The sequence below is a fragment of the Pseudophryne corroboree genome, chromosome 12 (assembly GCF_028390025.1).
Source record: "Pseudophryne corroboree isolate aPseCor3 chromosome 12, aPseCor3.hap2, whole genome shotgun sequence".
NCBI lineage: Eukaryota > Metazoa > Chordata > Amphibia > Anura > Myobatrachidae > Pseudophryne > Pseudophryne corroboree.
In genome coordinates this window covers 105,515,848-105,530,231 of record NC_086455.1, presented here as the reverse complement: position 1 = coordinate 105,530,231, position 14,384 = coordinate 105,515,848, and the positions used below count along the sequence as shown (strand labels likewise).

The 14,384-nt window shown below is 46.7% G+C and overlaps 1 protein-coding gene across 1 annotated transcript in view; it reads left to right on the top strand.

Moving 5' to 3' along the window:
• TTC6 (tetratricopeptide repeat domain 6) overlaps positions 1-14,384 on the top strand; it is a 660,756-nt gene that overhangs the window by 236,629 nt on the left and 409,743 nt on the right. The window contains exon 8 of the mRNA XM_063947843.1: positions 6,239-6,343. Within this exon, the coding sequence (XP_063803913.1) occupies positions 6,239-6,343 (105 nt within the window). The remainder of the gene's footprint in view (positions 1-6,238; positions 6,344-14,384) is intronic.

Below are 14,384 nucleotides of genomic sequence, written 5' to 3'. Positions count from 1 at the left end.
AAAATGGGAGTCACCCCCTGTGTTAGACAGTGCACTGTCCAGGTTGACAAAGAAGGTAATTCTCCCTGCACCTGACACGGCTTCACTAAAAGAGCCGGCAGACCGAAAGATGGAAACTACATTGAAATCCATTTATGTTGCCAATGGTACGCTGCTCAGGCCCACAACTGCTTGCGCGTGGGTGAGTCGCGCTATTGAAAAATGGTCAGAAAGCGTGTCATCAGAAATTGACACGATTGATAAAGATGAGATACTCCTTAAGTTAGGAAATATAAAAAACGCTGCCGCATACATGCTAGAAGCGATGAAAGATATTGGACTCTTGAGTTCACAAGCCGCTACCATGGCAGTACCGGCTCGGCGGGCATTGTGGATTCGCCAGTGGAATGCGGATGCAGATTCCAAAAGAATATGGAGGCTCTCCCATATAAAGGTGAGGCCTTATTTGGCGATGGACTGGATGCGTTAGTCTCGGCGGCTACCGCAGGTAAGAAGACATTTTTGCCCTCTGCGCCTGCATCGGCAAAAAAAGACATATCACCCGCACATGCAGTTCTTTCGGCCCAATAAATACAAAAAAGCGAGAGGTTCCCCCTTCTTTGCGGGTAGGGGAAGGGGAAAGGGAAAGAAGTCCACAGCAGCTTCAGGTTTCCAGGAGCAGAAGTCTACCCCTACTTCTGCCAAATCTTCAGCATGACGCTGGGGCTCCTCGGGTGGGGGCACGTCTCAAACTGTTCAGCCAAGGTTGGATTCTGTCTGGCCTGGATCCCTGGGTGTTGCAAATAGTGTCCCAGGGATACAAGCTGGTGTTTCAAGACGTTCCCCTATGCCGATTTTTCAAATCGACCTTGCCAGCTTCTCTTCCAGAAAGGGAAGCACTAACAGCGGCAATCCAAAAATTATGTCAGGATCAGGTCATAGTCCTGGTACCTTTGTCACAATAAGGGGAGAGGTTTTATTCAAGCCTTTTTGTAGTTCCGAAGCCGGACGGCTTGGTCAGACCGATCCTAAACCTGAAAAATCTGAATCTCTACTTGAAACGATTCAAGTTCAAAATGGAATCACTGAGGGCAATGATTTCCAGTCTGGAGGAGGGGGACTACATGGTGTCTGTAGACATTAAAGATGCTTGCCTGCATGTTCCCATTTATCCTCCTCACCAGGCTTATCTGAGATTCGCGGTTCCGGATTGCCATTACCAATTTCAGACGTTACCTTTCGGTCTCTCCACGGCGCCGAAGGTATTCACCAAGGTGATGGCGGAGATGATGGTTTTCCTGCGTCAAAAAGGAGTCAATATAATTCCTTATCTAGACGATCTCCTGATAAAGGCGAGATCCAGGGAGCAGTTGTTACAAAACATCACACTCTCCCTGTCAATACTTCAACAACACGGTTGGATCATAAATTATCCAAAGTCACAGTTGGAACCGATGACAAGATTGTCTTTTCTCGGGATGATTCTGGACACAGAAGTTCAGAGAGTATTTCTTCCAGTGGAAAAGGCTCTGGAAATCCAGAAAATGGTAAAACAGATATTGAAACTATCGAGTGTGTCGATCCATCAGTGCATTCGGTTGTTGGGGAAGATGGTGGCGGCCTACGAGGCCATACAGTTTGGCAGGTTCCATGCCAGGGTATTCCAGTGGGACCTGTTGGACAAGTGGTCGGGATCCCACCTACACATGCACCGGAAGATAATCCTGTCGTCAAAAGCCAGGATTTCGCTCCTGTGGTGGCTACACAGTTGTCACCTACTAGAGGGACGCAGGTTCGGAATTCAGGACTGGCTCTTGGTAACCACGGATGCAAGTCTCTGAGGCTGGGGAGCGGTCACTCAGGGAGAAAGCTTCCAGGGAAAATGGTCAAGTCAGGAAGCCTGCCTTCACATAAATGTGCTGGAATTGAGAGCCATTTACAACGGCCTTCAACAAGCGGTACATCTTCTTCAAGATCATCCCATGCAGATCCAGTCGGACAGTGTAACAGCAGTCGTGTACGTAAACAGGCAAGGCGGAACGAAAAGCAGAGCGGCAATGGCAGAGGTGACGAAGATCCTCCTCTGGGCAGAAAGACATGTAAAGGCTCTGTCAGAAATTTTCATTCCGGGAGTAGACAACTAGGAAGCAGACTTCCTCAGCAGACACGATCTCCATCCAGGAGAGTGGGGCCTCCACCAAGAAGTCTTCGCAGAGGTGACAAGTCTTTGGGGAGTTCCTCAAGTAGACATGATGGCATCTCGTCGCAACAAGAAGCTTCAGAAATATTGTTCCAGGTCGAGAGACCCTCAAGCAATAGCAGTGGAAGCGCTAGTGACCCAGTGGGTATTTCGGTCGGTGTATGTCTTCCCTCCACTTCCGCTGATCCCAAAAGTTCTCAGAATCATAAGAAGAACAAGGGTTCAAGCAATCTTCATTGCCCCAGACTGGCCAAGGAGGGCTTGGTACCCAGATCTTCAGGAGTTGCTCATAAAAGATCCTCTGCCTCTTCCTCATTGCGAGGACCTGCTGCAGCAGGGGCCGTGCGTGTATCAAGACTTACCGCGGCTGCGTTTGACGGCATGGCTGTTGAGCGCCGGAACCTAGCCCGAAAGGGTATTCCAACGGAAGTCATTCCCACACTTATTCAGGCCAGGAAAGGAGTAACGTCTAAACATTACCACCATATTTGGAGAAAATATGTGTCTTGGTGTGAATCCAAGAAGGCTCCTACGGAAGAGTTTCAGTTGGTACGTTTTCTTCATTTTCTGCAGGCTGGTGTGGAGGCGGGCCTCCGATTGGGGTCAGTCAAGGTCCAGATTTCGGCCTTGTCAGTGTTCTTCCAAAAACAATTGGCCTCTCTTCCAGAGGTTCAGACCTTCGTGAAAGGGGTTCTGCACATCCAGCCTCCATTTGTGCCTCCAGTGGCACCATGGGACCTTAATGTGGTGTTGCAGTTCCTTCAATCGGATTGATTTGAGCCTCTACAAGAGATAGAGTTGAAGTTTCTCACTTGGTGGTGATGCTTTTGGCATCGGCATCCGTACGGCGGGTCTCTGAATTGGGGGCCTTGTCTCACAAGAGCCCTTACCTGATCTTCCATGAAGATAGGGCAGAGTTGAGCACTCGTCAACATTTTCTTCCAAAGGTGGTTTCCTCGTTCCACATAAACCAACTTATTGTGGTGCCAGTAGTTACTGACACGTTCACTGAGTCAAAGTCTCTAGATGTGGTTAGGGCTTTGAAGATTTATGTCACTCTCCCGCCCATACTGGAGCTTTGGTATAAACCCCATGGTCATGAAGTGGACTCCAGCATCCTCTAGGACGTATGAGAAAACAGGATTTTAATACCTACCGGTAAATCCTTTTCTCCTAGGCCGTAGAGGATGCTGGGCGCCCGTCCCAGTGCGTACTCTACCTGCAGTTTTTTATCATTAGAGTTACACAAGTTGTGTTATATTAGTTTCAGCCTGTTGCTGTAATTGATTCATGTCTGTTGGCGTGTGTTCTGTTGAATGCCATGTTGTGCGGCATGGTTGAGGTGTGAGCTGTTATGTATCTCACCACTGTTGTGCGGCATGGTTGAGGTGTGAGCTGGTATGTATCCCACCACTTTAAAGTAACTACTTTCCTCGAAATGTCCATCTCCCTGGGCACAGTTCCTATAACTGAGGTCTGGAGGAGGGGCATAGAGGGAGGAGCCAGTCCACACCCATTGAAAAGCCCATGGCTCCTGTGGAACAGTCTATACCCCATGGTCATGAAGTGGACCCCAGCATCCTCTACGGACTAGGAGAAAAGGATTTACCGGTAGGTATTACAATCCTGTTTTTACTGTACATGTTTTTTTCTTTCACAACCTTTTAAACACTGGAGAAACATACAATGTAAATAGCAGAAATTAGCTTTTTACAATAATTCTATTTTTATATGAAACTACGTGAATATAATACACAGACCATTTTTGTACAGTATTAAACAATAACGGTCATTTAATGAACTACAGAAATGCACGTAGACTGATGTGCACATGATGTCACATTGACATCGCTGCTCTATTTGTTAGTTTATATACTGTATGTTTTGTTGTTGATGACACTGCTGCCTGTGGCCCTCACTGAAGGATACATGTAGAGCTGGATATATTCCCTACATGTTTCAGTGCTGCTTTTGTGCCAAAAAGATGCTGCATCTTACACTTATGGGGTATATTCAATTGTAGTCGGAAACTGCCGTCTTGTCGGAAAGACGGCAGTTTCCGACTATTTTAGTTCGGAAGGGGTTCCCACCTATTCAATGGTCCCATCATTTTTCCTACAAGTCAGGAATTCCGACTTGTCGGAAAGCACGTGGTATGGCGGAATAGCAGAAAGAAGCCAACGAAAGATGGAAAAATCTCCAAAAGGCATCAAATTACAGATTAGACATTGTTATAACATGTCAAAAAAAGTTTGATTTTATTTCCATCATTTACACTTTCAAAAGAACAGAAAACAAAAAATGGTGTCTGCAAAAGTTTGGGCACCCTGCAGAGTTAATACCTTGTACTGCCCCCTTTGGACAGCTGAGACCTGGCAGTGTCATGGATTGTTCTCAATCATCGTCTGGAAAGACCAGGTGATGTCAATCTCAAAGGTTTTAAAAGCCCAGACTCATCTGACCTTGCTCCAACAATCAGCACCATGGGTTCCTCTAAGCAGTTGTGTAGAACACTGTAACTGAGAATAGTTGACGCTCACAAAGCAGGAGAAGGCTATAAGAAGATAGCGAAGCGTTATCAGATGCCCATATCCTCTGTTTGGAATGTAATTAAGAAATGGCAGTCATCAGGAACAGTGGAAGTTAAAGCAAGATCTGGAAGACCAAGAAAAATATCAGACAGAACAGCTCGCAGGATTGTGAGAAAAGCAAGTCAAAATCCACGTTTGACTGCACCATCCCTCCAGGAAGATCTGGCAGACACTGGCGTTGTGGTACACTATTCCACATTAAAGAGATACTTGTACAAATATGGTCTTCATGGAAGAGTCATCAGAAGAAAACCTCTTCTACGTCCTCACCACAAAAATCAGCGTTTGAAGTTTGCAAATGAACATATAGACAAGCCTGATGCATTTTGGAATAAAGTTCTGTGGACCGATGAGGTTAAAATAGAACTTTTTGGCCGGAATGAGCAAAGGTACGTTTGGAGAAGGGAGGGCACAGAATTTAATGAAAAGAAACTCTGTCCAACTATTAAGCATGGGGGTGGATCAATCATGCTTTGGGGTTGTATTGCAGCCAGTAGCACAGGGAACATTTCACAAGCAGAAGGAAAAATGGATTCAATAAGATTCCAGCAAATTTTGGACGCTAACTTGATGCCATCTGTGAAAAAGCTGAAGTTAAAGAGAGGCTGGCTTCTACAAATGGATAATGATCCTAAACACACCTCAAAATCCACGGTGGATTACATCAAGAGGCGTAAACTGAAGGTTTTGCCATGGCCTTCACAATCTCCTGACCTCAACATAATTGAAAATCAATGGATAGACCTTAAAAGAGCAGTGCGTCACAGACAGCCCAGGAATCTCAAAGAACTGGAAGACTTTTGTAAGGAAGAATGGGCGAAGATACCTCAAACAAGAATTGAAAGACTCTTGGCTGGCTACAAGAAGCGTTTACAAGCTGTGATAATTGCCAAAGGGGGCAGTACAAGGTATTAACTCTGCAGGGTGCCCAAACTTTTGCAGACGCCATTTTTTTTTCTGTTGTTTTGAAAGTGTAAATGATGGAAATAAAATCAAACTTTTTTTGACATGTTATAAGAATGTCTAATCTGTAATTTGATGCCTTTTGGAGATTTTTCCATCTTTCCTTGGCTTCTTTCTGCACATTAAAATGAATTTTTGCCTGGGGTGCCCAAACTTTCAATCCCCACTGTAGGAGCATGTGGAGAGGTACAAGACCTCAGAAGGGGCATGTTCTGACTTTTTTAAATTGGTCCCGGTGAATGGGTGTGTAGTGTAGTGCATTGCTTTGCTCAGGGCCTACAATGTTGTTAAGACTGCGCTGCTGGTATAGAAGTTTGATATGTCTTAAATGGCAACCACTCTGTGTGCGAGAAAGTTTGAAGTAAAATCATGCAATATACTGTATCCTACACAAACATAGTATTCAGTCTGCATCAGTAATATATGTGCACAATAGGAACAGACATTACTGCATAGAAACCCTGTAGGTCTCCTGCTACAATATTTTTCTTTTCATGTTTTACAGGCATTTCTAAACCCAGGAGTCCTAAAAATGTTCTGGGCTCCAGCCCCCCCAAAATTCTCTGCTCCTCTATCCCTTATGCAGAAAACCCTGTTCTCAAAGTATGAGGTAATTGTAACATGTATCACTGCCAATTGAAATGTTCTAAAGTGTGGTATTACACTCACTATATATATATTTATATATATATATATATATATATATATATATATACTGGTCCATAAGTGTGGAAACACCCTTATAAAAAGGAAATGAGTAAGTAAATATCAATTTAGTGTCTGCACATAAGGGAGTGGGGGAAAACTGTTTATGGTATGTCATCAGTGTGTGGCCATCTTGAAGTGTAGACACCTAGGGCGGGATGCAGCAAACCTAAAAATGCAGCCAGGCCTCAGAAAATGCCATTTCGGAGATTTGCCCACTTACCTCCTCTGGACAAAGCCCCGCTTGGATTCGGTGGGTAACGCCATGTTCAGATGGAGTTGCCCTATAGACGCCTATGGGCTTCTATTGCACTTCCCCACTGAAAGGGATCCCAGCACCCCCTGCAGCGCGCGCTACATTGGATGCATGTGTAGATAGGACCCCGTGTTATAATCCCCGAAGTCCTATCATTACAAATGACAGCTCTTACTGCAAGAGCTGTCCTTTGTGATTTTATTAATGCATATGGCATTAGTAAACGCCGATATACATACGGGGAGTGGCGGGATACATCACATGATTGATGCATCCTGCCCTTAGAGCAGGGGTGGGGAACCTCTGGCCCGTGGGCCGTATATGGCCGGCAAAGCCATTTGTTCCGACCCACCCGCTTGTTTGGCAGCATGACAAGCCGCCGCTCAGTCCGGCGGTGGTGTGTCTCAGCTGTTAGGGCAGGGAGGAGAGCGCAGCCACTATGTCCGGTAGCAGTGGGTAAGATCTCAAACCAGCTGCCGGTTCGTGAGCCAATCAGAGCTCGTGGACCGGCAGCCAATCAGGAGCCACTGCTGCCGGTCCGCAAGCTCTGATTGGCTAACGAACTGGCGGCTGGTTTTAAGTCCTACACGTCGCCGCAGAATGACATAGCCGCGCTCTCATCTCTGCCTTGACCCGACAGCTGAGACACGCCGCCGCCGGAGGGAGCTGTAGCAGCGGTGAGCGGTATGGCACTGTTGGGGCATTTGTATATCTGGCACTGTAGGGGCATTTGTATATCTGGCACTGTGGGGGCATTTGTATATCTGGCACTGTGGGGGCATTTGTATATCTAGCACTGTGGGGGCATTTGTGTATCTGGCACTGTGGGGGCATTTGTATATCTGGCACTGTGGGGGCATTTGTATATCTGGCACTGTGGGGGCATTTGTGTATCTGGTGCTCTGGGGGCATTTGTGTATCTGGCACTGTGGGGCAATGTATATCTGGAACTGTGGGGGCATTTGTATATCTGCCACTGTGGGGGCATTTGTATATCTGGCACTGTTGGGGCATTTGTATATATGGCACGTATCTGGCACTGTGGGGGCATTTGTATATCTGGCACTGTGGGGGCATTTGTGTATCTGGCACTCTGGGGGCATTTGTGTATGTGACACTGTGGGGGCATTTGTGTATCTGGCACTGTGGGGGCATTTGTGTATCAGGCACTGCACTGGCATTTGTGTATCTGGCATTGCACTGGCATTTGTGTATCTGGCACTGCACTGGCATATGTGTATCTGGCACTGCACTGGCATATGTGTATCTGGCACTGCACTATTGGGGGCATATGTGTATCATGTCCCATTTTAATTGGCCACACCAATTTTTTGGTGCGCGCACTCAGTATCTCTAAGGGGCTTAACTAATGGGGGGCAGGGTAGTTTTTAAGTTGATAAATTTTGTATGGCCCCTAAAGGATTTTATAAATATCCAAATAGCGCTTGGTAGAAAAAAGGTTCCCCACCCCTGCCTTAGAGAGAGAGAGAGAGAGAGAGAGAGAGAGAGAGAGAGAGAGAGAAATACCTACTGTTTGTCAATGTTGCAGTAAGGATTTACGTTCGTCATCATCATCATCCCAGGCAAAAGTAAATGAGTAGTTTGGAATAATCTAAAATTATATATTTCAGTTTTTCGTCACTTTGACAAAAGTGTTAATTTTGATCTATTTTGAGGTATTTTTGGGAAGGCACAACTCAGGGTAGGGGATGATTTAAGACTATAGGATATATTTATACTAAAGTGCTGGTTTATAGAAGTGGAGATGTTGCCCTCATTTGCCCCTGTTTTTTTTGTTAGTGAGCGGTTTTACAGTTTTTTTTTTTACTTGGTAAAATATGTTAAAGATAGGGATTATCATAACATTGCGAATGCCAAGTAGCTGATCGTAGGGAGTGTAGTGTAAATGGCTTCACTTGGCCAACTTCTCCTGGCGGGGGGGGGGGGGGGGGGGTTGGGGCACACCGTAAGAGCCTGTGGCAGCCTCTTCCTTCTAGTAACAAATAATGAAGAGACTGTAACATAACCTCCCAGAAACAGACACTCTATCAGCGGACTGATGCATTGAAATACATTGTAACTAGACAGTATATCTTGAAAATATTAAAGGTTAGGATGCATAGGTGCGCACAGGCACCCCCTAATGTCTGGCACCCCGATCTCACATGCCTGATGCAGCGATCGCCGAGCAGGCTGATTACTGTCCCCTCTGCGCTGCACCCTGTCAGGACTGCATTACTAACTGGACCACTGGGTTAATCAACGGTGCTACTGCCACCGGCTTTCAAACTCCCGGCTCCACCTCCATGTACAAAAACAGCGTGATGTGACGTGATTACATCATGCTGCTCGCACGCCCACCTCTTTCCTCCTATGCTATGCCAACGCCAGACACTGATGAGGATCAGCATGCAGCCAGCGTTCCTCTTAGGAAGACAAATTCAATACTGACAGGCGGTCGGCAGCAACATTGACACATCACTCGTTTTTCCAGCAGCAGCAGTACTAGTCTGCGACTGTCAGTGTCAGTGAGTGACTGACTTGTAAGTAAGCTGCTGCAGCTTGCAGGGGAAAGAGAGGGGGAGCCAGACCAGGCTGAGGAGGAGCAGTATAAATGCAGTGAGTGCCATCAGGGGTGTTTGTTTTGTGCACACCACAACATCTGACAATGTATCTGCTTTATTAGGATTGCTACAAAGGTGGATATATTATATGCGTTGACCGTCAATAGATGGTGCTAGACACGCCCAAAAGGCGATGCTAGACACCCCCCCCCCCCAACGGTGCACCCCCTAATAAAATGTGCTGCGCACGCCAGTGTTAGGATGGGAGCATTTGTTATGGTGCTTCTCCTGTCTAACAATAAGCCGAGTTAAATCCAAGGTGCATAAAACATCACCTGTCTTTAAACACATATTTCTTAATTTATTCTTCATTTATTTACATCTCTGTTGTTTCTTTGTTTTTAATATTTTGATTAGATGCTATTAATGGATCCTGACATAAAAATACCTTTAAATTAATGTATTATTATATATAATGTTTTATTTGAATAATGGCCACAATTCTAGTTCCATGTGCACACCATTCCTTTCTCTTCTTTGCTTTCACTGTATCTTTGTATTCATATATAATCAATAAATTAATATAGGACCTGCAGAACTTCTTCCCAGCACCGTCACAATGTCTATAGCAATGGTGTAGCTATCTAGTAACAGCCTCTTCAGTTTCATGTTCCCAGTTAGTGGTTGCAGAGACAGTTCTGGCCCAGTAAGTAGGCTGCATCTCTGTTACTGCCCTGCAACCCCCAGCTCTTGTTACTGCACTGCACCCTCAGCTCCTGTCATCACTGCCCTGCACCCCTAGCTCCTGACATCACTGACATGCACCCCAACTCCTGTTATCACTGCACTGCACCCTCAGCTCCTGTCATCACTGCCCTGCACCCCAACTCCTGTTATCACTGCACTGCACCCTCAGCTCCTGTCATCACTGCCCTGCACCCCTAGCTCCTGACATCACTGACATGCACCCCAACTCCTGTTATCACTGCACTGCACCCTCAGCTCCTGTCATCACTGCCCTGCACCCCTAGCTCCTGACATCACTGACATGCACCCCAACTCCTGTTATCACTGCACGGCACCCTCAGCTCCTGTCATCACTGCCCTGCACCCCTAGCTCCTGACATCACTGACATGCACCCCAACTCCTGTTATCACTGCACGGCACCCTCAGCTCCTGTCATCACTGCCCTGCACCCCTAGCTCCTGACATTACTGACATGCACCCCAACTCCTGTTATCACTGCACTGCACCCTCAGCTCCTGTCATCACTGCCCTGCACCCCAACTCCTGTTATCACTGCACTGCACCCACAGCTCCTGTCATCACTGCCCTGCACCCCTAGCTCCTGACATCACTGACATGCACCCCAACTCCTGTTATCACTGCACTGCACCCTCAGCTCCTGTCATCACTGCCCTGCACCCCTAGCTCCTGACATCACTGACATGCACCCCAACTCCTGTTATCACTGCACTGCACCCTCAGCTCCTGTCATCACTGCCCTGCACCCCTAGCTCCTGACATTACTGACATGCACCCCAACTCCTGTTATCACTGCACTGCACCCTCAGCTCCTGTCATCACTGCCCTGCACCCCTAGCTCCTGACATCACTGACATGCACCCCAACTCCTGTTATCACTGCACTGCACCCTCAGCACCTGTCATCACTGCCCTGCACCCCTAGCTCCTGACATCACTGACATGCACCCCAGCTCCTTAAGTCACTGCTCTGCACCCCCCCTCCATGTCCTGGTGTCACTGACCTACACTCCCCACCCCCTCTAATTATCATTGTTGTGCACCTCCAAAGTCCAGTTTTCACTCTTTTACACTCCCCATGTCATAATCATTCTTATGCAACTCCTCCATGTTCTTTCATTGTTCTGCTGCCTCCAACCCTCAGTGTTCAAAATCACTCTACTGCACCCCCATGTCAAACCTACTGTCAGTAACTGTTATGTAGCACTTTTGTTAACTACTTTCAGTACCACCAATCTACAGAAACAGTGTTGGTAAACCTTGTCCACTTCTCATCCAATCCATCGTCTGACCAACCAGTCGATCAGACATTGGTAAAGTGTGCACGCTCACAAAATCTTTGGTTTCATCCATTCCTGGTCATCTGATCATGTGAAAAGATTTTTAAACCTGCTAAAAAATAAATACAAAACAGACTGACTCAGTGCTTAATCAATAAATGTAAAACACTCATTCTAGCTGCTTAACCCTTACTCATCCCTTGAAAATCAAAGACAAAGCAAAAAATAAAAGGAAATATAACAGCGCATAGAAGCCAATATTTATACCATAGAAAACTTAAAATATACAACATACATGCACCAGCGGGTGATTCAATAAATCATATAAAATCTATCATATGTAAGGGGGGGAGGGGGGCATGACCTAACACCTGTGAGGAACTGACGTGCATTGCCTGAGCTCCTACCCCAATCCTCCAATATCCCAGGTCATCACATTCTTGGGGCTGCAATTGCCCCTCCGTTACCCCCACTCATCCTCCTCTCCCCCTAGATGCCTGCTCAGTCAGAGCTGTGGAGCAGGGGAACGCTCTAGGCATTCTCGCGGGTTGCGGCCTATCTGCCCCCTTACAGCCGGGACCTGATTTACCCTCGATACCCACTGCGGACATCAGGTGACTAGCGGCTGGAGCTGACGCGCATCTGGGGGCTGGCCGGGACCGCCGCTGATGGGACTTCTGGTGGCTCTGATCCTCCGCTGTCACTACTGCATTTCTGGGCGCCCATAGCGAGCCCCCTGCTGCCTCGGAGCTTCCGGCTCGGCTGGTGGTGGCCATCTTGCCCTGGCAAACTCCGCTGACAGTCCTCTCAGCATCCTGGTCCCTTCTCCACCGCTGACACCCTCTTTTGGTCTCCCTATCTGGGGTCTCCCTGGGCCCACAATACGGCTGCCCCAGATCCCTGTTCCTGGCTGATCTGCCACTGTGTGAGGCTTGGGAGCTGCTGCCCGTATCCATGGTCAAAGAGCTGTGAGGCTCACAGTGCTCCCTGCCCTCCTGCATGCCTGTCCTCATCTCGGCTGCTACTACCACCCTCGCGGGGATCCCCCGTTTCCTACCCACCTAAAAGTTGGGTGCAGGACCAGACCTCGGATCCGGTGTATTCCTGTGCTCCTACCAGTTACTGGAGCCACTGGTCTCCCTGAAAGGTACCCAAGGGGAATAATAATGTCACTGTCGGCAGGGGCTAATATTTATTCTGAAGCACCCCACCAACAAAGATGCTCCCCTGACATAATTGATGTCCCCCCCTCTAGTGGTATTTTTCTAGACCTCTTCCACCTAAACTCCCCATCCCCACACTGTGAAACTGAGTGGTCCTACTTGGTAATAACACCTATTGTCATAATGAGTCAAGCTGCCACCAGTGCCAAAAAAATGTGTAGGAGCTGATATTACTCACCATTTCTCTAAAAACGATAAATCTTCTCCGAATTCGGGTCCTCCCTCCCCCAACCCCTCCCAAGGGGACAAGGAAGATCCACCGCCTCCTGCCCCATCTACTAATGAAGACGTTATGGCACTACGGTCCCTCATCATGGATTTTAAAGAATCTCTGGAATCTAAATTAGACAAAGCTGTTTCATCTATTAGATCTGATCTTTCGCAATTATCTACCAGAACGTCCAAACTAGAATCGCATCAGGACACTCTTCAAAAAGTCCAGAATGAGATGTTACGGGACGTATATCACATTATTCAAGGTATGGCGGATCTTCGCTCTAAAAACGAAGATTTAGAAAATTGCAAAAGGAGGAATAACCACAGGATCCGTAACTTCCCCGAGTCCATTTTACCGATGGAATTAGAGACTTACCTACATGGAGTGTTCTCTCACTTACTGATGGATTTAGGCAGTCGTCAATTCCCCTTGGAGAGGGCCCATACAGCTCTTCGACCTAAAGATGGGGGTCCACCGAGGGATGTCATCATGAGTTTCTTGAGTTTCAAGGATAAGAAAATGGTTTTGGCTCCAACAAGAGGCAAGCCCTTTATTCTTCATGACAGCGTTAAACTGCAGTTCTATCAGGACAGCCACTGTCACCATCATTAAGAGGAGAGAACTCCGGGACCTTACGAACGTCCTCCGCAAACGAGCAATCCAATATCGCTGGGGATTCCGTTTTAAATTGCTGGTGGACATCGACAGGAAGACTGTCATCATTAGGGATCCCAGAGAAGAGAAAGACTTTCTCTCATAACTGGAAGACTCAAGTCCTTCTCATGCTTCATCGTCCGCTACTTAAAATGACAATATTTCATATGTCCGATTTATGTACCCTGGCCCTTTTCTTGCATTTGTCTCCATGTGCGCGCAAGTAGACCTTATTGTACCTTATACTGCTTTATGACTACGCACCTAACGGTGAGTACTTATTCTTCTCCCATATACTGCTACTCTTGAAAGTCATGGGTGTGCAGGTAAACTTTGTTTTACTTATTTCTGCTGACATGGACTTTAGATATGCTTATTGGTATTGTTCTTGTATTGTTTAGGTGGGGCTTTCTGATGTACGTTTTTGAAAGACCACTGTCTGCCTCACCCATGTCTCACCCCGTTTCTACTTTCTGTTCTTTCTTTTTCTTTTTCCCCCCCATAAGATAACCATTACACGTCCCTGTCCTTGGCTGTACTAAAATTGGATATACTTGCAATTTCTGTCTCCATTGTACTTTAGTCTGTTACCTTGTTATCAGGATATTTTAATGTCTTATATCTCTAGGTCAGTTTTGCTGATTCACATGTTAATTCACCACTGGAGGGGCTTGACCGTCTATTTTATTACCAACACATACTCTCTTCTAGGTTCCCTCGTAAGCAATTACACGTATGAGCAAAATGCCCATCCCCCCAAATTGCCTTTTCAGGTGATACGGTCTTAGTCCCGAATCTCCTCATTTCGGACCCTCTGGTCCTGAGTTCTGGGTGCATCGCCTTTTCGCTGGTTGCAGGAAACTTCCCACCCAGCCCCTTTCCCCTCCACCTCTTCTTTACCATTCACTTTTTTTTCACTTTTTCCTATTTCTCAATCAACGAATTAGGAGCACCCATTCTTCTCCACAGTTAACACAGCTACTTTAA